We start from the raw sequence: 23,422 nt of genomic DNA on the forward strand, positions 1-23,422 counted from the left end.
CTAGCCACACAATTGTCATGGTGGCTAGAGCAGCACGGTTTTTATCACCCAGCACAAATCGGCTTTCGTCCATATATTGGCACAGAGACGGGTTGGCTGTCTTAGCATCTGCAGTTTTGTCATCTACCCGCAGCCGCAATGTGCGTAATGTTTCAGCAATGGACGTTCAAAAGGCATATGACAGCATCAGTCATGCAGCCATTCTGAACTCCATTGACATGCTTCATCTCCCTCTGAGAGTGCGTAGTTTTGTCCAATCATTTTTGGAAGGCAGAAAATTTGCAATACGCCTCAGTGGCGAAGCGGTCGGATCATTTGCTCCTTTCTGCGGCGTGCCCCAGGGATCAGTATTGTCGCCGACGTTATTTAGTATTGCTTACATCCCGCTGGCTTGGCGCTTACATGACATCCGTGACATAAAATTTCTCCAGTACGCTGACGACATCACGGTGTGGAGTGCTCACCAAGATCTCCGTACTCAGCAGGCGGCCCATTAATCTGCCTTGAATGTTACCTGTAATTACGCATCATCCATCGGACTTCAGCTATCCGTGCATAAAACAACATACACGTCAGTCGCCAACCGCTGGGGACGCCGTAAACTTGCTGCAAGAACAATCCGTATTTTTCTATCAGGCACCCCACTACATTAAAGTCCGAGTGTAAAAATCTTTGGCTTAATGATTCACCAATCAGGATCAGCGGCTGCATGGCTTTCTCAGGCAAAAAGGCAAGCTATTCAGACTTTGTGTTTGATTAGAAGGATTGCCCCTAAAACTGGAGGCGCAGGCTCGGTCGTTGCACGGCAGTTGGTGAGGGCAGTTCTGCAGCCACGTATTGTTTATCAAGCCCAGTTTCAACATCTTACAAGAGCCCAATGGGATCGCCTTGAAGCCGTGAACCGAGAGGCTATGAGGACCATTACGTGCCTTCCATGCATCACACCGGTCATATCTTTACAAGAGAATGCGCAGCTCAATACCATTGATGAGCTGATGCAGCAGCGCCGTGAAGCGCGCAGCCTTGAGGCCAGTCTATCGCACTCCACGCATGCACTGAGGACTTATGCAACGTCACATTTCATTCTTCAGCCGCCAACGCCAGGTCTTCCCCCATGGAAGTTTGTACAGCTCAGCGACAACAAGCCAACAGATAATCGCCGACGAAAATCTGCTCATTCGGCATCGTAGCTTCGCCAGAAATTTGAGGAACAAGATGCTTGCCTGCCTAAAGGATCCATTGTTGTCTACGTAGACGCAAGCATATAAGACTGCAAAACAACAACAGCTATCTACTGCCCGTACAGACCTGCCCTGAATCAAACCTCTCGGTTTCAGCTTACGGAACCCCCTTCGTACTTCTGTGCTGAGCTCGTTGCAGTTCAAGAAGCACTCTGCTCCGTGGCCGACATAACTATGCTCCCTGCGGCCCGCGTTGTCATCCGCACTGACGCCCTTCAAGTTGTCCGGGGTCTACGACGTGTTAGTCGCTGTCCAACGTTATGTCAGGACATCCACCGGCTCGCGGCACGCATCCCGCAGCGAGTACGTATTGAGTGGATCCTACGGGATCTGCTGACCTATCAAAGCCAGGCAGATTTAGCGACCCGCCTTGCGAATCCAGACTCATCACCGCCTCGGCTCCTTCATTTGAACGATTTTACTGTCCTTTCATCAAGAAAGGAACTCCTCCGGCGCCGCACACGTGCTCTCATCCCTCCGTGTGCGGTAACCCTCCCCCGCCGTCTTACCCGAGCAGATGAGGTTGCGCTTAGGAGGATCCGGGTCGGGGTTGCCCTCACACCAGCCATCACTCGCAAGTGGCCTCAGTACCGAGAATTGTTTCTTCGGCCAGGGTGTCCGATACGTAAACACGAAGACATTGAGGCCGGCATTCATCACCTACTGTGGGACTGCCCATCTCTCAAGCCTACAAGGATTCGGCACCTGATGGTAGAAGGTCTTTCACCAAGCAACCCTAGGTGCTTCATACATTGCCTGGACGTAGGGACCGTACCATCGTTCTCTACTGAAGTTCATCAAATCAGCTAACCTTTTTCCATTCATTTAATTTCTACTACATCAATCATCACACCTTCACCATCATTGATTCCCTGGGGCAATAAATTTCGCAAAAAAAGTTATCGTGCACGTGAGATCGAATGAAAACACGAAAATTTTTTTTTCAAGCCTTGTTTGAAAACGAAGTAAGCCTATTTAGTTGGCAGACGCAAACTTGCAAAAAAAGAACTGTGGTTATCGAAGTATTTGAAACCGTCGTCATGATACGAACGATGTCATCTTGCCACATTCCGCTTTAATTCGTCCCACAGGTGGTATTGCACGGCTACACAAACGCTATATTTTCAAGTTGCTTCCTCGTGCAATGAGGATTTGCAGGATGTGTGGCATAGGATTGTTAGCGACTCATTCAGGAGCTCGATCAACCTCCCTTTCGATCCAGTTTTGACGTTGTTATCCCGTCAGCTTTATAGTGGTTAGACACGTACTGCCTGGAAATAAAATGAAAGTTCTCAAGCACGGCACAGTGACGCAGCTTTCGATCACTAAATATACGGAATGCTTACAATTGGCACCGTTGGTATATTCCCTCAGCAAAGCATAGTGACTCGATGCATTCTCCAATGGGGGAGTCTTTAAATGCGGCACTCGAGGTCTTGAAGTTAGCAAACAGAAGAGTTGAAGACCTCAGTTAAAATTTTCACAACAGCTATAACTTCGTATATTTCGAAGTTGGAATTTCTTGGGGTTTGCTATGCCGTATTTGAGGCGATGAAAATCTGCCCCAGAACCTGGTCAGCATACCCTGCCCCGTGAAGAGAGTGCGCTAGAGGAGAGCTTAATCCCTTTTTACTCCTTGAAGTGAAATCTGAGGGATCACTTGGGCCGCTTTTTCAGCTGCACACGAAAGTTTCTATGTAGTGGATTGGGTCACAGCGCTCGTACTATGTCCATCTTTCTTTTTGTCCTTCTGTTTGCGCTGTTCTAGCGTCATTAACTCATACTAACTCGCCCAAGTTAGCGTTTTACTAAGCTGCATAGTCTAGTAAATTAAAATTACTTGAACCCCACCGTAAGGGAGGCAGGAAGGTGGGAGTGAAGGAAGAAAGATGTGCCGTAGTGCAGGGCTCCGGTATAATTTCGACCACCTGAGGATCTCTAACGCACACTGACATCGAACAGCACACGGACACCTATGCGTTTCGCCTCCATCGAAACGCGGCCGCCGCGGTCGGGTACGAACACAGGAGCTCCGACTCATGCAGTAGGTGAGCGTCCTAACCACTGAGCCACGGCGGCGGGTTGCCGTCTTGTTAGGATATGTTTTTGAAGAAATGCATGTCACTGACCATGGCCAACATAAAAAAATGGCAGTTGCTTAACTTGGATAACCTTCGAATTCAGCGAAAAGCAAGCACGCTTGCTAAGCCTCTGAAGCTGTGTCCATGCCAGCTCCGCTACACCCTTTCGGCAGCCGTTCTATATAGTACACCCACACGACCACGTGGCTATGCAGTCGTATCGCATGGTCATACGACACCCCCATTGGATGTCATCACATGGCTTCACGACACCCCATCGGATGTTCTTAAGGTCAAAGGTAAACCCAAAGGTCACCCAATTCCAATGGTCAGAGGTGAACTAAAGGTCATGAGACAAGGTCACGGTGTCGACACCACAACTGTTTCGACACCATAACTGTGCCACATACGGTCATACACTGCTAACGTGGTTGGGCTGAACGTCGTTCAAGGTCCATTCTCCGGTCTGCGAGACGACTGCTTTATCTAGCGTAGTGAAGCTTTTCGCCTCAAAAACGGCCGTTTCGAGAGTGCCACATTCGCCTATTTCAGAACTGTTTTAACAATATTCCCGACATCTTGTGCACAAGTGCTACAGCTCCCATCCTAGTTTTCACAAGTGCTGTGGCTTCCTTGTTCACGACCTTGTCCACCAAGTGGTCACGGTGTTGTGAACAAGGGAACTGCAGCCTCCTAGAGCTGCAATTTCTCATTATTCTGGTTCATAAGTTATAAACACCTTCAAGGCTCAGATAAGAGCAATAATAATAAAACACTCGGAGACAACAGGGTATAGCTGACGCTTTAGTAGTGCTTTTTCCCGCGAAAGTTCGTGCGTTCGCGCTCGAACCGCGACCAGCACGCTGACGGAACAGTCAATTCACAAAGTCTCTGTTTCTTCGTACCGGCTGAACGATGCAGAAGGTCCGTACAGAGCGCGAAACACAGGCAGCAAGTTTCTGTCTCTTGCCATGGAGGAACAGTTGAAGTCACTGTCTTTCAAATGTACATCCGAAAGCATTTGGCTCAAAACCAGAAGGGTAGGTTGTGAAAACACTTGACAGCGCCAACTGAACCGGGTGTGCAGTTTCAGGAGCGCGCAGAGCCTTTCAGTTTTATCAGGGATCCTAATAACAATCATTATTTAGGCAATATGCGCTTTTCTGCCCTTATCGATGTGTCGACCTTTACATGTTACATCTTTTGTTAGCACGTGAGCGATGTTGGCAGCCAAGTCGCCTGGAGATCAGATGCATGTGTTTGAACAAAGACATCAACGATGACGAAAAATTTAACTAAGGAGCCTCGAAAATCCTGGGGAAAGAATGTAAATCAAACTTGACACATTTCCATCCGAACGCGTCCTTCGTCAGTTTAAGAGAACCTGCACGGCCGCTTCTTACTAACTGGTTAAGGGTGCCTCGGTGCGCTATTCCCCGCTGAGGGAGGAAGCATCGAAGGACCATCGCTTGGTCGGCACAGTCCATTTTTTGTCCCACAGACTGCTTTCAAGTGTGGTATGAACACGACGTTACTAACATTATTCCTGAACGAAGACTTCGATCCTAAAGCGATGGCCTAATAACTTCAGTGCCCGCCTCATATAAGGGAGGTGCGCCATTCGAACTCAAGCGTCGCCGAGAAGCCACTGGTTTGACTTGTTTGACTCCTTCTCGTGCTGACCCACAACTCCTAAGCCACGGCGCTGTTTGGTAAAGCTTGCCTTGCGTCAACTATATCATATCATAATCAGCGAAAGAAGACATCGCGCCTGGATGTAATAATGCACGCAGTCGTGGCATGCATGTCCAAATAGCTGCCATCTGCCGTAATATCGTAGTGGAGCAAAAACCATCTGGGCTCAAAGAAAGAAATTGGCGTAATTGTCCATGCGCTGATCGGAAGCGTATCGAGGCATTATGCATATGGAGACGTGCGCCATAGGATGCCGCCTGGTTGCAAACAAAACAGTTCTGAGTAGTTCATGCTGAAATCTCGGGGCACCGCTTTCAGTCGCGTATCATGGATGCATGAGCGTCCACATTCTGACAAAATAGCAGATGTAAACGCTGTCCGTGAACAGCCCACGCCGGGTGTGCCAAACCTGAAATCATTACAAAAAACAGGCTCGTACCACGTTGCCCTCCTATTTTCCGGAACCCTCTTTTCGTCGACGTGCAAGGTGCTATGAACGGCAGCTTTCAGCCCGCAGCTCGGTAGTTCAAGCTGCCAATTTATGGCGTGAAAACAGCTGCAATCCTTCCAACACAAGAGCGAATTGCCCGTCTAGTTGTTTCTGCACGGTGAATACATAGCCCAAGGAACGACAAAAAAAAAAACAAATTGTGTGTCAGCTCCCGTTTGTGTCTTTCACTAGACACATTTCGCATAGCGCGTACCGTGTTACCCGCACGTAGCCAATGCGCATGCGCAAATCGTTTTGACGGCGCCAGATGGCGCCAGGCACCCAGCAGCTGCGCGCTTGCCTGCACCATCAGGACCAATGAGTGCGTGCTCAAGGCCAGTGGGTGGTCTCCCGGTACTCCGGTAACGGTAGCACGTTACACGGTATGCTAAAGGTGTCTACTGTTTCGGTCTTTTTTGACGTTGTGCCTTGAGCTTTATATTCACCTTGCAACACGTGCTAAATGAGCCCCCGAAACGTCAGTGATTGACTAAAATGAGCTCATCAGAGTTTTCGTCCCCAAAAACTTACTTGTTACAGTCATATTCGTTATCTTGAGCTAAGTTATGCTACCCACAGGCCCCTCAGAAATACAAGGACCCCCAGTGGTAAAAAATTAAATAGTACATTAACTGTACATTCTACTACAGAACTTTCAAACTGCTCCAGAAGTACTGCAGATAGAGAGCACAGGCCAAGGAGGCTGATGCTTTTTGTTTGTCGCTAAACGTTCAGCCGTTTACCAGCTGCGTAGACATTACAAAGACGCGCTACTGCTTACAAGCATCGCGCGGCTCAGATAAGACTCCACCCAAATATGTCTCAAGACAGCGACCATGCATCTGACCTCGCTTGTGCTGCACTTTCCAAATTTGTACGATAACGGAGTGTCTGTTATCTGAACTTTATCACCGTCTGAATATTTTACCTCTCTGTAACTTGGATAAGCATACTATGGAAGAACGCTTTCTTCTCACTCTTGTACAGATTGGCACGATACAATTTGATGCACCGCTTGACACACCTGTCGTTCTCATTAACTGATTAGATTAGACGCACTCAACCGCCTCCCAAAGTGTCGACTGAACTACAACCATAACACCTCAAATACCTAGAGAATGATCTCGCGACTGATGCTCGCTCTCTGATAAGGTGCTTGTGCTGACTTGACGAAGCTAAATACCGCGCTGTCCTCTCGTCAGCTCAGAGTTACTTTTCCACTGTTCATTGTGAAGGCCTGCCATATCCTGGCCGCCATCAACGCCGTTCTCTTTGCGACGTCTTAACGAACATCGCGATTGTTGCAAGCCGGTGAACGGGCTCAAGAACAGTGTCTTCCACAGTCTTGTGAGGAACAGGCACCGAACCCAGCACACACGGAAGGGCACAGTCATGATTTGCAGAGTCCCCGTGCGTGGTCACGGCTTGCCGTCACTGGCCCCGCCTCCGGAGTCCGTTGGGCTCCCGCCATTGAGCGTGGGCGCGAAGGGCGAGAAGAGGCCTGAGCTGGCGCCCTGGAACTTGCTTCCGGTGTCGCCGGCGTGGCTCGGGACCGAGGCCGCCTGGGCCGGCATGGGACAGCAGGCCGCCAGGGGTCCCGCCGCGGCGGCCGGGATAGCCACACCGCCGGCCTGGTTCATGTACGCGATGATGCGACGCAGTTCCTCCAGGGCGTTGGCCTGCAGCAAGAGCAAAGGAAATTGGTTATGAGCAAAGAAAAGATGCACTAACTGGCTCACTCTCAGGGGACGCCTCCAACGCGCCTTGAGAGAGTGAAATACAAAAAATGTGAAGAGGCGTCCTATTGAAAAGTCCAGATTATTATCAATTTTTCAATTTGCACCGATATCTCAAAGCCCACTGGTGTCACAGGGATTTCGCCTTCTTCTAAACGCGGCCGCCACGGCTGGACTTTTAATGCACGAGTGCGTTTTATGACTACATTTTCACCTTTTCTTCTGTGTAAATTGTTTTTACCATCCCTTCGTCTACGCCACGAGGGAACTCGAGAAAAATAAAACACGCCGAGGGAGGCATAGGCCTTATGCAAAACTGCTGCCATCTATCGAAGAAAAGTGAAACCGGCGGAATGCCACCATGTTAAAGGATGACCGTGGCCACTTTCTCCCAGGGCTTAAAGTCTGGCTCTATCGGATGGGGGTCTCTAGTGATTCGAGTCAGGTGGAGAAGGTAATCGAGGCAGAGAGAGAGAGAGAAGGCGGAACACACACGGTGTATGCGTGTGTTCGGCGCAAGGCAGAAAAGCGGCAGAAAGAAGCTCCGTTCTAAGGCGGTGAAGCTATCTGAACAGTGCACCGTGCTGCGTGCGTGCACTTATTTGGAGGGCGGATCTCTGTATGCTCGCTTTCAAAAATAATATAAGATCACCGTGTGCAGATTCTGATTCGCCAATACCCAAAGACAATGAAGGCGAAGGGGGTCCCAGACCCCTCGTCAATATTGGAGGGGGGTCTGATACCCCCGAGACCCCCTTGACTTGAATCCCCGCTTTCTCTTCTGCTCTAGGAGTACGTTTTGTGGCTGCATTTTCACCTTGTGTTCTGCGCAAATTTTTTACCATCCGTCCGTCTACGTCACAGCAAAACTCGATAAACTAAAACACATTGAGGGAGGTATAGGCCTTTTGCAACATTACTGCCATCTATCGAAGGAAAGCGAAGCCCACGGAATGCCGAAAAATTGTTTTCCTGGCGAATTGAGGATGCACGATGAGTGAACATTAGCTTATCTGTCCTGCCAACGTTTCCAAGCGACTTTGCAGAGACGTATTATGCGTCCAAAACACATGCGGAACGCCACCGGGAACGCAGCTTCAAGTTTTGTGCAGTGTATCATGTCAGCCTGCGGACGCTAAATACGAAGAAATGCATGAGGCAAGTACAATTTCCGCTTTCTGCTAAAAATTTCTCGCGACCTTCGGTCTAGTTTGGGTTGGTATCACTATGTTCGGCGCTTTTTGCTAGTGGCCCTCGTGCCCCTTAGATAACTGTCTGCGGTAGCGTGTCGCGTGCGTAATTTAACGACGCTGTAGGCTAGCGCTAGCAAACCCTGGTCAGCCCCTAATGTTTGCCAGAATAGTACTACTACTAACGCTTATGTGTGCAGGCGTTGTCGAAAAGAGCGGACTCGCACACTTCCTCATCTTTAACTTTTCTTGCGTTACGTTAGGAGTTTGATGCGATAGTCACTCGTTTGTCCTAGTGCTTTAAACTGCTCCGCTTGGAAAGGGACAACGTTATTTGCATACCTGTTACGTATACGTACTGTTCGCCGTTCTTACTGGTCCGCAGCCTCACCATAACCGCTGAGCCGTCACCACTAAAGAGAAGTGACAACGCATTGTTTACAATGTAATAAACTGCGCAATATCTTTTCTTTCGGTGATAGCTACTTGATCATCGCACTACTGCTCACATTTCTGGGCAGTGTGACAGGTGAGCTAATAATAATAATAATAATAATTCGTTTTGGAGGAAAGGAAATGGTGCAGTACCTGTCTCATATATCGTTGGACATCTGAACCGCGCCGTAAGGGAAGGGATAAAGTAGGGAATGAAAGAAGAAAGGAAGAAAGGGGTGCCGTAGTGGAGGGCTCCGGAATAATTTCGACCACCTGGGGATCTTTAACGCGCACTGACATCGCACAGCACACGGGCACCTTGGCGTTTTTCCTCTATAAAAATGCAGCCGCCGCGGTCGGGTTCGAACCTGGGAACTCCGGATCAGTACTCGAGCGCCCTAACCACTGAGGCACCGCGGCGGGACAGAGCTAGCAGATCGGAAAATTCAGGTGGCTAGCCGGCCTTGTAGCAGGCGCGGCTTGCGATGCGTTGCAGGATGAAACCTCTACCTGCGAGCAAGCCGTCGCTTCCTTGCTCTCCCAAATAACCACCTTTCCATGATTTTACCCGGAACAAGCATTAAGCACGAAAGGTCAAACACATTACGAGAACAGAAATTATTTCACATCATGTAGCGCAAATTCTTTGTGCGACGGGAGCTCAGGCTAGCCACTCGCACTCATTTCTGTTTCCGTCATTGGCCTTGCTAAGGCGAAACAAATGTTCGGGCGAAAACCTAACCACGCGTGAAACCGTTGAGCGGCCACCGATGCCGCACCGAAAGAGCGGACCATGATTGCCCTTTTCGAGACCGGTATTTGCAGCACTTAAATTTACACTGCACTCCAGTGAAACAAAAAAGCTTTTGATGATGGTTTTTCATGGTGCCTATAACAGGTTTTCGTCCCAATCATTTTCGTGACCTAGCGATAAAGAAAGGGGTCCAGCGATGCTTAAGATCAACACATGGTGACGGTGCTACAACATTTGTCTCGCGTATGTCGATAATTGCGGACGAAAAACAGAAATGAGCCCAAATCAAGCGCCCTTACATTTTTTTTTCCCTAGGCCTCCTTGTCGCCCTTCTGTGAACAGCAAGGCACGGATCAACATGTGGGCATACTGAGCAGCAACAAACTCGAGCGAGCGCGACGCCCGTACATATATATTCGTATTGCGATATCGGAGGCTATCCTCTAACATGGTGGATTGCACATGCACGCGGCGGCCGATAGATGGCGGTGCATTTCGCATAAGACCTATAGGTTTGAATGGGATCAGAACTCGTGCGTGAGCTGTATAACCCTCTTTCCCCCGAAAGTCCGTGGTCTGTGCGTGTGTGTGCACGTGTTCCTGTGCGCGTGTATATGTGTGCACGTGTTCGTGTGCGTGTGTGTGCTTGTGTGTCCTCCGAACCTCCCCTCGCCACCACCCTCCGCAAGCTGCAACCACCACCATCCACCCACCTGAGCCAAGAAACGTCCCCGCTCTAGAAGCTCACCGATCACTGGAACCGAAAAGCAACTTCAAAATCCCATTCAATGATGCAACAGGAAGGCAATCAATGTGAAAGATAAATGTGTAACCATTACTGCTGTCGCAGATTTTTCTGGTCGTACATTTGTGTGTTTGGAAAGGCCTAAGAAACTAGCATCAAATCCATCTCAGAAGAAAAAACGTTCAAGCAGCAAAGCACTAGCAGGCAACCAAAGATGACACTGCTACCAAGAGGAAGTGCCACTCCGGTGAGAAGTCTGCCTGATTATACACTTCCCTAAGATAAACAATCCATTAGCTGAAATGGGATTTTCCAGAAGCAAGAGATTCACAGTACCGGTCCATCGTGCTAGCTCTCCATAGGCAGTAATGTGGCGTGCAGCAAGAGTTAATATAGTGACTCCAGGAGTGAAGCTGTGTATTCAGCCATTGCATCGACAGTGGCAACGGAGAAGCGTAGCCATAATAAAACGGTTGTGTCAAGTGACTACACGTTCATATCTTTCAAACATACTCTCCGCTGTGTAGTTAACAGGGAAATACAACTGAAGCACCGTGTTTGGAACATCTCAGACGGCATGTACCGCTTATTAAAGGCGCGTACCCATTGTAACGTTGCCCGCTGTTACTTACTTAGAGGGAGGAAAGCGCGAGTGACTTCCGTCCCGGCGCATGGAGAAACCTCGGCTGACGCCGTTATTGTGCCCCCGTCCGCTATGAACGTAACTGAAGGAGGAACTGGCGCTACCGTCGGTAATAAAGAAAAATATATAGCCACGAGAAGGTTCTGAACGGAGCAAAGATCTGTCTCTCTCTATCTCTTTGGAATTTCTGACCAACGCGGCAGTAGTAACCGCCGCGCCGCATCCTTTGCGTGTTTCATGAACTCCGTCAGTCGTGTCATCTCGGACGCTATCCCCTGCTTTGCGACGCCTGTCACAGTGACTTTGGCGTTGTGTTCAGTTATGTGTTAGTGAAGTCGGTGCTGCGACAGCTGCAGTGGTTTTGGTTTTGTGCCCGTGACGCTTGAATTTGAGAAGAGTGCAGCCAGACCTAAATGATGAGACGAGAACCGCTACCGGTGTACCAGCCACGTCTCATTTCTACGCCGTGGATCGTGAACTATGATTTAGTCATTCTTGTTGACGAAGCAGTCATCGTGCTTGGTACCGCAGTGGTGGCCTAGTGGTTTGAGCATCCACCTCGCATGCGGAAGGTGCGGAGTTCGATCCCCAGTTCCGCCGGGTACCCACCGGTGATACAATGGGTACAAGCTTTCCGCTGCCTGATGCTCGGCTTCTTTGGGGTGAAATGCCTGGGAAATGGGTCCTTGACCCCACTTTGTGGAATGAATACTATCTTGTGTCATGGCGCTCTTTGTCCACAGCTGCCCTTGCGCCATAAAAATTCATCATCATCATCATCATCATTATCATCATCATCATCATCATCATCATCATCGTGCTTGGCCCATCGTGGGAACCGGTTATTCCATTGGTGTCTGTTACGTCTCGCCTACGACGCGCGGTATAGCCGGCGCTGATGCAACGGACGCCGCGGCTTCGTTCAAAGTGGCGGTCATTTTGGGCCCGTTCAGTGCTGCCGTAACGCCTCTCGCCAAGCGCGTCCAGGCAGGTTTCAATGCCACGTGCCGTCGTGTGTGCGTGTGTGTGTGTGCATGTTGGTTCCCACGCTTGTCAAAGCGCGGCAGCCGGGGAGAGGAGCTCCCCAACTGGGAGGCGAGGAGGTCTGACCGGCGCCGGCCCGGCGGACGCGCACGTCACGTCTGAACATGTCTGAGCGTCGCCGTATCGGGCGCCTCATCCCAAGCCGTTCCTTCTTGCCCTCGACTTCGAGGGTATAAAAAAGCCGCTGCCCCGGACGCCAAAGGGACTTCGATTTCTTCCTTCGAGTAACGTGGTCGCCCTGACCGGCTGCTCTTTTGCGATGCCAGAATAAACAAGTTGTTCTGTTGCCAGTCGACTCATCCTTTGCCGGGACCTTCGGATGTTTCCAGCTTTGCCCCAGGCCGCCAGGCCAACGCTACCCTTGGGGCTTGCAACCCATTTGCAACATGTCGCACATTTTAACATGGACAGTGAAGGCCATTGGGTAATAGTCGTTTGTTTTCATGTGTTTACATAGATACTAAACAACTGTTTGCAAAAATCGACGATTGGAAGGTATATAGCGCATCAATTCGACTGCGTGCACTGAATGTCCACGCAGTGATCCTTCTGCATTGCGTCAACTCTGTATGCACCGAATGATCCTAAATGTACTTCGTGAATTATGTATGAAATGACGTACCGAGATCTACGCTGTGCTGTTTGAGATTATTTTAACGCCGCTGGTGCGTCGACACACAGTATATCTATTGTACAGAGTGCTCTGGCATGTTCATACAGTCTAGCTTTGTGGATTATGGCCTTAGTTGCCTATGTGACATAAAACCCAGCACAGCTGTATCCGATCCCTTACGGAGCGGTTCAGGTGTCCGCCGAGATCTGAGACAGGTACTGCGACATTCCTTTCCCAATGGCCATTTTTTTTACGACATATACATATAGTGCTGTTTAAAGTAAAATCTCTTTTAAAACAAAAAGCAACGGCAAAGATATGTACAAACCAGGTAAAGAAACTATGCTCTTTGCGTCGATTCCCTCTTTTGTAAACTTTTTTTTTCGCCGATAATCACAGTTGCTAGACTTTGCACCGTTCAACTAGCTCAAAAGCACAGAGTTCGCAAAACAAAATAAACTTTCAAAGTCATCCACCGATTTTTCTGGGAAAAAAACATCGGAAACTTCAAGGCCTAGTTTTAAGTACTGCATGCTGTTTACAGTCGCTCATATAGCTTCTAAGTTCATGATTTCACCCCTGAACCCGTAAGTACTAATCTTCTTTAGCGATATCTGGTGGTTGACTGCCACAAAAGTTCCATGAAACTGCGGGGCGACTCCGTGGCACAGGTTCAAAGGCCGCCTGAAGCGGACACGCCTTGGCACCGCATCAATTAGGTGGCGTAAATGCCAAATTGTTTACAGTTCAGCTTAAGAGGGAGGGGCCGAAAGCGCATTGCTTTCGCTAGCTTTGGCAATGGGCGGGCCTGAACTACGCTTGGTGATCACTGTCACACATTTGCTTCATAGGCGTGAGAAAAATGTGGAAAGTATCCGACCGAGTGTTGGTTAGATCTCTGTGAGAACGTGAGAATTGCGCTTAGTTTCGCAGACATCAGCGTGCATCATAGCCGAGCTAGTCATCACATGTATTTCGTTTATGCTTTGCAGCCTGTTTGTGTTTGCTTTGCAGACGTTGACCGATGAGCAATGCTCTTCAAACATGAGTCGTAGCTGGAAGTACAGATATTTGCTCTCGATACTTACTGAGGCACCCAGATATTAACTTTTTTAACACCAAGAATAGGTCTGTTCGCATCCGCAAATCAGAGGAAGGGACGTTAATGCCTCGGGAGTTGGACAGCATCAATTGTGAACGAAAGCGTTGAAAATCGTGGACATCGGACTTAAAGTACAAATTGAGCGTCTTATTGTGTAAAAAGCTATTCGCATGAACCGAATTGATAAAGAAGCAAAACATGTTTAGTTGGTGGTGAATCCGCAACCGGTGAACGCCAGCGAAGATAAGACTTCGCGGAACAAGACAATGACGTGGGCTGCAGGTTACACCAACTGCATATAGCCCCAGCTGGTAGCCAGTTGGTAGCCGTAGCCAGCGTGCTACGGTGCGGAAGCTCCTCGAGTAATCCCCTCTTGCAAGCCTAACACTACTCCGCGTCCAATATAAACACTGCATCTCACAAGTTCTTGCAGTATAGCGGGAGCTACGATCGCGAGGCAATGGCTTTCAGACGAGTGTGTTAGACTCGCGAACTCGTAAGCGTTACATACCTGTGGAAGCCGTCACTTCAACCGCAAAAAAACACTTGTAGGATAAAGCCCACTTCTCGAGGCCACTCGTTGAGCGGTAGCGCGAATAGGCAGTGATGCATCATAGGAAGTGCTACATATTGTAATTCGAAGCACTTTTGCATTGTCTAACAAAGCAACTTTTGAGTTCTATACTCCGCAATGATTCCAAACTTCTTTCTTAGGTGCGAGCTCAGTGAACTGTGGGATGGCAACTATGCGCCTAAAGCCACCACATGTGCTACACTACAGGAACCTGCACAGGAATACGCGGCACAATGCAGTTTATATACATAATGTATTACAGAAACATGTAGAGGAAGCCTAGTTAGGGCAGCGTAGCACACGTTGCGCAAAACGCAATAGAGCGTAGCTGAAAGCCGAGCAGGGCCCGGGTGCTCACCTGCATGAGTATGTAGTTCTTGGCGAGCAGGAGCGTGGCGATCTTGGAGAGCTTGCGCACGGACGGGCTGTGCGCGTACGGGATGACGGAGCGCAGCTCGTCCAGCGCGTCGTTCAAGTCGTGCATGCGCCTTCGCTCGCGCGCGTTGATGCTCAGCCGCATGGTCTTGGCGTGCCGGTGCTTGCGGGCGCCCCCTCCGGCCGCCGCGGGCTGCTGCTCGGGCGGGGAAGGAGGAGGGGGCCGCTGCTGGTGCCGCTGGTGCTGCTGGTGGTGGCCAGGCAGCGTGCCCAGCGACGCCGGCGGTGGAGGCGCGGCCGATACGGCCGCTGTGACGGCTGCGAGGGAGGGTCGTGCTCCGACGGAGACGACGGAGCCTGGGAACACACGGGGACAGGAACGGCGGTGGCTTTAGGCAGGTTGACTTCCGGTAGAATATGAAGAAAGGAAAAGTGAGCCGACCGTCGTGCTCTAGCGGCGAACACGGAGCCTCGACAGCGGTTAGGGACAACGGCGAAGATATTTCAGCTTAGGTTACGTTGGGTTAGGTTACGTTAGATTAGGTTATGAGAAAAGGAAGGCGCGGTGTTGATGTCCGTGCTTTGGAGGCCTAAAAAATTGGTTCTCAGAAAAGGAAAGGTGGAGTAACTGTCGCATTTCTCAGCGGACACGTCAACCGCGTTGACCGAGAAAGAAGCAAATGAAAAAAGAAAGCCAGGAGGAGCCGCGGTACTGGAGGGCTCCGGAGTAATTTCGTCCAACAGGGCACCTTTAACGCTCCGTGACATTGCACAACACATGCGCGCCTTTTGCATTCCGGCCAGCTCCAACGAAATGTGTCAGACGCGATCACGTGTGAACCCGGGTCCTCGGAGCAGAAACAGTCGCGCACTAGGGCTTCCACGCAGTTGAAAACCCTGCTGTCAGTCGGTTGTGTGGTCCTCCATCTTGTGGCAGGCTGCCCACCTGCCCACAGGGTTGTGTACAAGCTGCCAGGCGTATACCGCCATTTTTATTTATTGCCTGGTTTTGGCCCATAGCATTTGACCAAAAAGCTCTCAACAAAAAACACACAAAACGCTATGTACATACGACACTGTCGTGGTTAGCCAGCATAAGTCTGGCTTCGTCATATTAAAATTCACGAAGCATACAGAGCGGCTCCAGCCTCGAAAGCCACTCGGGAGGCTCCAGAAAGCAGTCCATTCTTTCCTGAAAATAAATTCTGGCAGGTCGTGCGTCTTTGTCACAATAATAGCCTGTCATTCTGGAGCGCCATATACAGTGGAGGCCCAAGAGCATTATGAGATCAAATGGTACCCCATCCTCATTGTCAGTGCTTAAATAACGAATTCCCTGCGCGTCAAGTGGTAGCTCTTTCTTTATTGTCCTTTGTAACACATCCCAAAAATAAACCCCTTCCCAGCAATGCAAAAAAACATGGTCTATTGTTTCGGGCTGTTTACAAATTAAGCAGTTCGATCCCCACGGTAAAAATAAATCCTTTCCCTACAAAAATTTTTTAACGGGTAGTGTCCCGGTGTGTAACTTAAAAAAGAAGGTCTTTACTCCTGGTGGCACCTGCATTTTCTTCACCCTTTTTAAAACATCAGCTCCCGGATCTCCACTCTACAAGGCCCTGTACATGGGCTCCGGGAAAACAATATCACAAAGATCATGGTACAACTTTTTTCTTTTAGTTTTATACAAATAATCGCTGAAAAAACGCGCTGAAAGAAACCTAACACTTGCTACAATCTCTTTTTAGTAACCAAAAATCCCTCCCGAGACCTCTTCTGTGGAAACAACAAACTCGGGCAGCAATCGCCGCAATGGCAGGTGGCGCTTAAATAATTGGTTGACCGCGAGCGATTCCTCGGGAAGAGTAACCTGAGTCTCACAAGCCACACCGATGGCAGCACCTGCCATCGCAGAGCAGTTGCGCATAGCTTAACCGCTGTACCACTGCGCCACAAATGGTATGAACAGGGAACACGCGGATAAATCAGTCGCCGCGGTTGCTCAATGGTTATGGCACTCGTCTGCTGACCCGAAAGAGGCGGGTTCAATACCGACAGCGGCGGTCGTATTTCAATGGAGGCGAAATGCGGGAGGCCCATGTACTGTGCGATGTCAGTGCACGTCAAAGAACCCCAGGTGGTCGAAATTTCCGGAGCCCTTCACTACGGCGTCCCTCATAGCCTTAGTAGCTTTTGTACTCTAAACCCCCATAAAATAAATAAGAGAAATAAATCGAATATGACGTTGACAAATGCTGTTCCAAGCTCACCAAACACAACAACGCACCAGCGGAATGCACTTAACAAGTCCAGGCACTTTTCATACACTCAAGTTCCAAAAGAGGTCCTTCATAACATCACTGAACTTAAAGAACTGCGAAAAGAAGGTAAGTTTGAATTGTAACACTTTCCTGTTTGGGATCCGGCAAATAATATGAATCAGCCACATACAGAGCCTGAGTTTCCCTAAACGCACACTAATACGATTTCGAATTGTGGCTCCATGGTATAAGAACGTCTAAAAAATGCTACGAAACGAGACTTCAGTCGGATTCAACTCAAGCACGGAGCGCCGAATGGCCTTCAAAAGAGCCCCTCCAGCCAATAGCGGACCGAGTTTCTCCCTTGACCGATCCCCTTGGACATGGTAGCGTGAAATCGCAGGGGGTGGCAGATGAATGGGGAATAACCACGGCTTCATCGGATTAACCGCGGCGTCATTGTCTTTAGGGCTCCTGAGGGGAATGTGCGGCTTTGTTCTGGAGGTTTACCCGATTATAGGCGCATAGGCCGTGCTAAAGGGCTTTCACCCTATAGTAAAAGGCATAAGGCTTACACGTACAACGCCTTCCATCTGGTTTCAATACGATGTCTGGTACCTCAAAACTCTCCGTGAGGACCTTAATAGTGACGTCATGGACGCCGTCTCAAGACCCCGGAAAATGCAAATGATTGCCCCGATAACGTTTTTCTAGCCTCGAGGATGCACGTAAACGCGCCTTAAAGGTTTCCTATGGAGGCTCTCGACTTCGGTTTCACGAAGGTACAGTGTCACTAGTAAATAACTGTATAGAACAAATGAGTAAAAAAGGGTAAGATGACCGGTGGAAGCTGTCATGAATTTTATGGTTGACACGGGGACTTGCTTGCAGCTACTCACCTTGGTGCAAGTGGTGTTGCGAGTGCGAGTGAATCTGCCTCTGCAACGCGTGGTGGCCGTGAGAGGGCGACAGCTCCGAGGCCAACTGAGAAGGGTGCACGGACACTGTGGGAAAAAAGATGGAGCCAGGTCATCGTTATCCTTGGTTGTTTGAACACCCGTAGCAACACCTATCTCACTAACTCCAATTGACTCTGCTCTACAACATCCGTGGACAAGCTGTCCTAGCAAATTTCCACGCCATTGCTTTAAAGAACCGTCATCATCTTTAGCCTTACTGCGTCCACTGCAAAACTGAGGCCTCTCCCATATATCTCCAATCAACACCCTCCCGTGCCGCGTTATCCCTCAAACTTCTTTATCTCACCCGCTCACCTATCTTTCTGCCGCCCCCTGATATGAGCCCCTCCTTCCGCTGAGGTATCTCTAACAAGAGTTCATCTTCCAATCCAGGAGGATCTCTGGTCTCTGATCTCAAAAGTACAGCTGGGAGAAAATCTGCACCCATTGATGCATGCCTGCCAATTTGGACTACTGCCTACCAATTTTGTATTTCGCTTCTTTGTCTCATCAGCTCTCCTTTGAGGTTACACCGGACGTGAACTCGCATTTCTACGATTCACGTAAAAAAGAGATTCATATTTCCCCATAAAGAATGGAGGTACACAACTCGGGACCATGTAACTAAGTTCAAGACGTCTTACGACCACGAGGGCCCTGTCTTTTGCTCTAAAAGAACCTCAAGGTGCAACTGTCGCTGTGAACTTCTCTTGGCAATACATATCTCAATGCAAACCTGTCCCCGGCCTGGGACACCTGTATTCCCAGCACAAAGTCCTAATATGAGCCTTTCGTAAAAAAAAAAAACTAACGAGACCTTCCTTTGTCGAAAGCGCCGAACTTCATCTGCCATTTCTAATTCAAAAATTGCATGACATCATCATATTTTAACTCCACCGCTTTTCGTCTCCTGCATATAACTTTTTTTTTCCTGTCCCTTCGTACAAGTGCGCCTGTGTACACATCTGTCTATCCTTTCCTTGCACCTATGCTTATCATGTGAACAGATGCATCTATGGCCTTTGACGTCACGAAGTGGGTCAATGTCTCTTATACAACTGGCGGGTATAGGAGACATTGTCTTCATTGTAATGCATGAAGACAATGTGATACATCTGACGTCCACGGAAAACATTGCAACAGATAGTATTCAGTGGACGTCCGTCTCACCAATACAAGGCATAAGCTCGCTGGAATAACAGATGAACTCCCGTGCATTCAGAAGCGTAGATGACAGCCACCAAGAAGTCATGTACCTGTCTGGGAGCTTCGTTACAGGAGTAGGGACATAAAATTTTTATTTTGTGTTCTTTCCTTGAATTATGCAAAAAAATCATAAACGTGCATTACTACATGGAATTTCCCTGATCCCGGCGAATAACTAATAGTTCAATTTTTTCCCCCATGTTTCGGTTTCAGCTTCAACAGCTGACCGGCGTGTTACACAACATTGAGGTCACGTGAGAAATGCATAAATCATGCTGTATCAGCTGTTTTTTCGTTTGTTCACATTGTGGCTCTTGAGGTACTGGCATAAGAGTTGGAATGGATTGAAACAAGAAATCAAAGATTCTGTCGTAGTCATTGCATGCTTTACGTTACCTCAAATTGGCTCAACTGATTTTTGACATCATAGTCTCCGTCCAGCTGCTGAAACCGAAACGAAAACAACTTGAGACAAATAGTGGTGCTATTAATTATGTACCAAGTGCTGCCGAATTCCACGTTGGTATTTATGAATACCAATTTCTCATCGTCATTTCGAAAAAAAATTACGGAACCAAAAATTTGGTGTCCCCACTCGTCTGAACGCAACTCAATGAGAAGTCTTTAAAACATTGCCATGCTGAATTTCATGCGGTACAGTAATCTAAGCCATCTCCTTACGCGTTTTTGGAGCGTGGCGATAGTGTTATACTATAACGCCATGCTAAAACTCCCTAATAATTGGCACTCACCACCGAAGCAGGGAGAACTGGTCGGGGGCAGCCCCATCCTGTGGACGACGGGTCCCGGCGAGTCGTCCTCGCTGCGCACTTCGTCGCCGCCCAGGTCGGCCACCTCAGCCCGCGTAGTGACGCTGGCGGGGGGCGAGGCGCCGCCGCGGACGCCGCCAGCTCGAAGCACGGCGGCCGCGGCCGAGTCCCCGGACAGCGGACTGCCGAAGGACGAGGGGCCGTACAGGCCCGGCGCGTGCAGGCCGTAGGGAAAGCCGATGCGGAAACCGGCGCTCGCTTCCATGTGATAGGGCTCACTGCCGCGTTGCAACTTCCTGTCCCGAAACTGTTCGCTGCTGACAATTTCTTCTCTGATGCGTTTCAACTCGGCGCCAGGCCCTTCTTTGTCCCGGAACTCTAGACTATTGCCAAGGATTCCCTATGTCAACTCGCGGAGTGACGAACCTTGGGTTCTCAATATCGCCAAGTGGCTGACGCCATTCCAGGCACTAGAAGTGGAGAACGACTATACTTCGTGAATATTTATTTTCGCACAGCTGTAGCTTTTGGTGGTTCTGCTCAACGATGAGTTTTCAAAGGAGCCAGCCTTCGTATTTGACGCGGTCTTCCCAGCTCTCGAGAGCGATGTAGCTTTCCCAGTGGTGAAACAGTCGCACTGTTAGAAGTGATGGTTGGGCGAATGGATATCTGCTGAGTTTGCTTGCCTATGTATGGCTGCTGGGTCTTCCGATCCCGGTGAAAGTCGGAAAAGAGTGAAAGAGAGAGAGCCGTTTCAAAACCATCGCTGCTTCCAGTTAATCCAGTCTTCTTGATGAGTTCGGTACGCGTGATTTTGTTCCTTGTCGTGTGAAGGCCCTTGAGTGACCAGTCGTCACCAACCGCAAGCTCGAAATGCAGTTTAGATATTCGTTGTATGCAATAACTTTAACCACAAGAACCGGTAACCGGATGATCAACCGTGTGTTACTGACCCCGTTCCAAGTTACCGACGAAGGAAGGGGCTCTTGCGCGGAGTGCAACGTTAATGCAAGACCGGCGGAGTCTTGCCATGACTAAGCTTCCAGAAAAGGTGGCTTTGAGATCTTTCACAAATGTGATAGACTTGCATTCTATGACAGCGTACTCTATATAGACGAAGCAACTTTATATTTTTTCCCCAGCATGTACAATACTGCTCTTAAGTACTTAAAGAAACTCTATGCGAGGACAAAATGATGGGGCACGTGACCGCCTTGTAGTATTTTCTCCGTAGTTATACTCGTCTATTTATACTTCAAGTTATGTCAAACGTGCCAATTCCAGCTTATTTCGCTGACCACTGGTACAAGCCTAACGTTGTTTTTTTTTTGTGGCGCTGTAAATAGTTACAATTACATACGAAAACAGCTATCAGTGTGATAAAAACTTTGTTTCGCAGCAGAAGCCCCGCTTCTTTATCTGTAGGTTTCAAGGAATCGCAAGAATAAGAGAAACCGTCGTCCTGAAGCAAGTAATATATGGCGAAACGACAGCAATCTGTTTACGTCATAATTTAGAGGTAATGAGATAACATAAACCCTTACACTGAAACATACAAACTTTCGCGCATGTTTTTTTTTTTCGGCTGACTACAACAACTCACACCAAATTCATTCCTTCTTGCACTTCAAACTTTTGCGCTGCGATATCTCCGGCCAACATATTTTAACCTCCAGATAAAGTCCAGAGTGTCATCCTTTCCACTGTGCCGTAACCAAAGCTTTGGCAGGCTCATTGGATGACGCCGCTATATATACATTTTTGATCTTGGTCCTTGCGTAGTCGTGGGTAGGAGTAATCAGCATCGGCCGTCCACTTATGTTGCTGCTGAAACATACCCTCTCAGCTGGTTCGCAATCACAGGAACAAACACTCTCTTGACCTGTTTGCACCTTTTGTGGCTTCCGCGCATGTGTCACTTTCGGATGTCTTGTCCAAAGATGGTAAGGTGTATTCCTCAGCTCAAATTGAAGCAGTTGTGGGGAAGATAAAATGTCCTTTCACTTCGTCATAGTGTTCCTTTTGCAAAAAAAAAAAAAAACGTCGCCACGTTCCGGTGCTTCTTGTTCACTTCACGCAGTAGTCTTAATCAGGACAGAGAAGCTGGAAAAAGAAAGAAAAATAATATAGATATTTATAGCTGCATTGCGATGATTATTGAACAAAGCAAGCCCTTTATTTACTTCCCATTACAAAGGAACAGCGCTCACCGTCCATGCTACGACTGCGGAAATAGGGCTCGACAATTTTAATACAAAATAGGGTAACTACGTGAATTTTTAAGCCCCGCGCATACGAGAACGAAACAGCATCTTAGTCCAAGTGTGATGGCTAAGCAACTTGGAAAATTACGAACGAGATATACGAAGAAATAATAGCTCTCCGGCTAAGCGTGTTGCTTACTAGGGAAGAAGTCTGCCGTCTTAGTATGTAGCTGTTCATCCCGGTTTGAAGTGATCGAGAAGGATTTCCCATGAATTTGCTAAAATACAATTTCTTTAAAGGATTTCGCTTCTTCTTTTCCGTCAATCAAGAGAACAGAACGTGATGACATACAGGTAGCAGCACGTGTCATTCCATTTCTTTCTACTTGCTCTTCTGGTACTATTTCTAAGCACCACCTTTACGCAACCATCACCCCATGTAATTTCACTTGGGTCGTGTACATTGTCTAAGTTATTTTTTTACTTAGAGTGCAAATTAACTTCCAGTTCTAAGCATGTTTCGTGAAAACAGGGGGCTACTTTCGACATTCCAGACTATTAAACCATTTACTATTCACGCGTCATTTCCTCCCAGGCATCAGATGTTGAAGCATTTGAAACTAACGTAATGTCAGCTTCGAAAAGCAGTCAGTATTATACATCCGAATGCATGCTTGTAAAGGGATATAGGGCAAATCTAATATGCTGGCTGCAATCCCATAATACAAAGGTTAAATGTCAAAGTGGGGACTTACCGGAGGTAGCGCTCCCGAGCCCACAGACCGGGAGGTTATCGAAGAAAGTCCACGAATCCTTAGCTCCTGAACGGAGGCCCGTTGCAGATGGCGTTACTTGCACTTAACATGAACGATACATCAACATGGTTATCTGATTTAACCACGGAATTCAATTCACGACCATAGGATATCGCGTCACCACCTTAGTGTCGTTCTACGTCGGATCCATAAAGCGGCCTTCACGAAGCGTCGCGGCTTTGTTGAGGCACGTCATTACCGTCATCTAAGTGCGCAGTACCGTTCATTGATGCTTCGAGCACAAAAATTTGTATTTCCCTTATTTTGTTGTCGATCGTTTAGCCTCAATTGTTCTCGCATCCACCACTGCTTTACGCGCACAAAAAAAAACAATAAACGATGAGAGATGCGGGAGAGAAAACAACAAACAAACTAGAGAGCTTAACACCGCCGCCGTGCAGTCCGTTCACGCGAACGCGAGCATAGCGAACAGAGGCGCCGCCGCAGCGTCGGACTACGTCAGCCCGACGTCGCTCACACTTCGCCACT

General features: G+C 48.6%; 1 protein-coding gene across 1 annotated transcript; it reads right to left on the reverse strand.

Annotated features, from left to right (window-relative positions):
- Positions 1 to 4,114: 4,114 nt before the first annotated feature.
- On the reverse strand, positions 4,115 to 23,422 carry LOC144108810 (uncharacterized). Its single transcript, XM_077641991.1, has 5 exons — positions 22,874 to 23,422; positions 19,897 to 22,017; positions 17,879 to 17,983; positions 14,702 to 15,075; positions 4,115 to 7,186 (listed from the first exon to the last, which is right to left on the reverse strand). Exons 2-5 carry the CDS (start codon positions 20,177 to 20,179, stop codon positions 6,926 to 6,928), a joined length of 1,023 nt encoding a protein of 340 aa, XP_077498117.1. The 5' UTR covers positions 20,180 to 22,017; positions 22,874 to 23,422; the 3' UTR covers positions 4,115 to 6,925.

Source organism: Amblyomma americanum, chromosome 10 (genome assembly GCF_052857255.1).
Source record: "Amblyomma americanum isolate KBUSLIRL-KWMA chromosome 10, ASM5285725v1, whole genome shotgun sequence".
Lineage (NCBI taxonomy): Eukaryota > Metazoa > Arthropoda > Arachnida > Ixodida > Ixodidae > Amblyomma > Amblyomma americanum.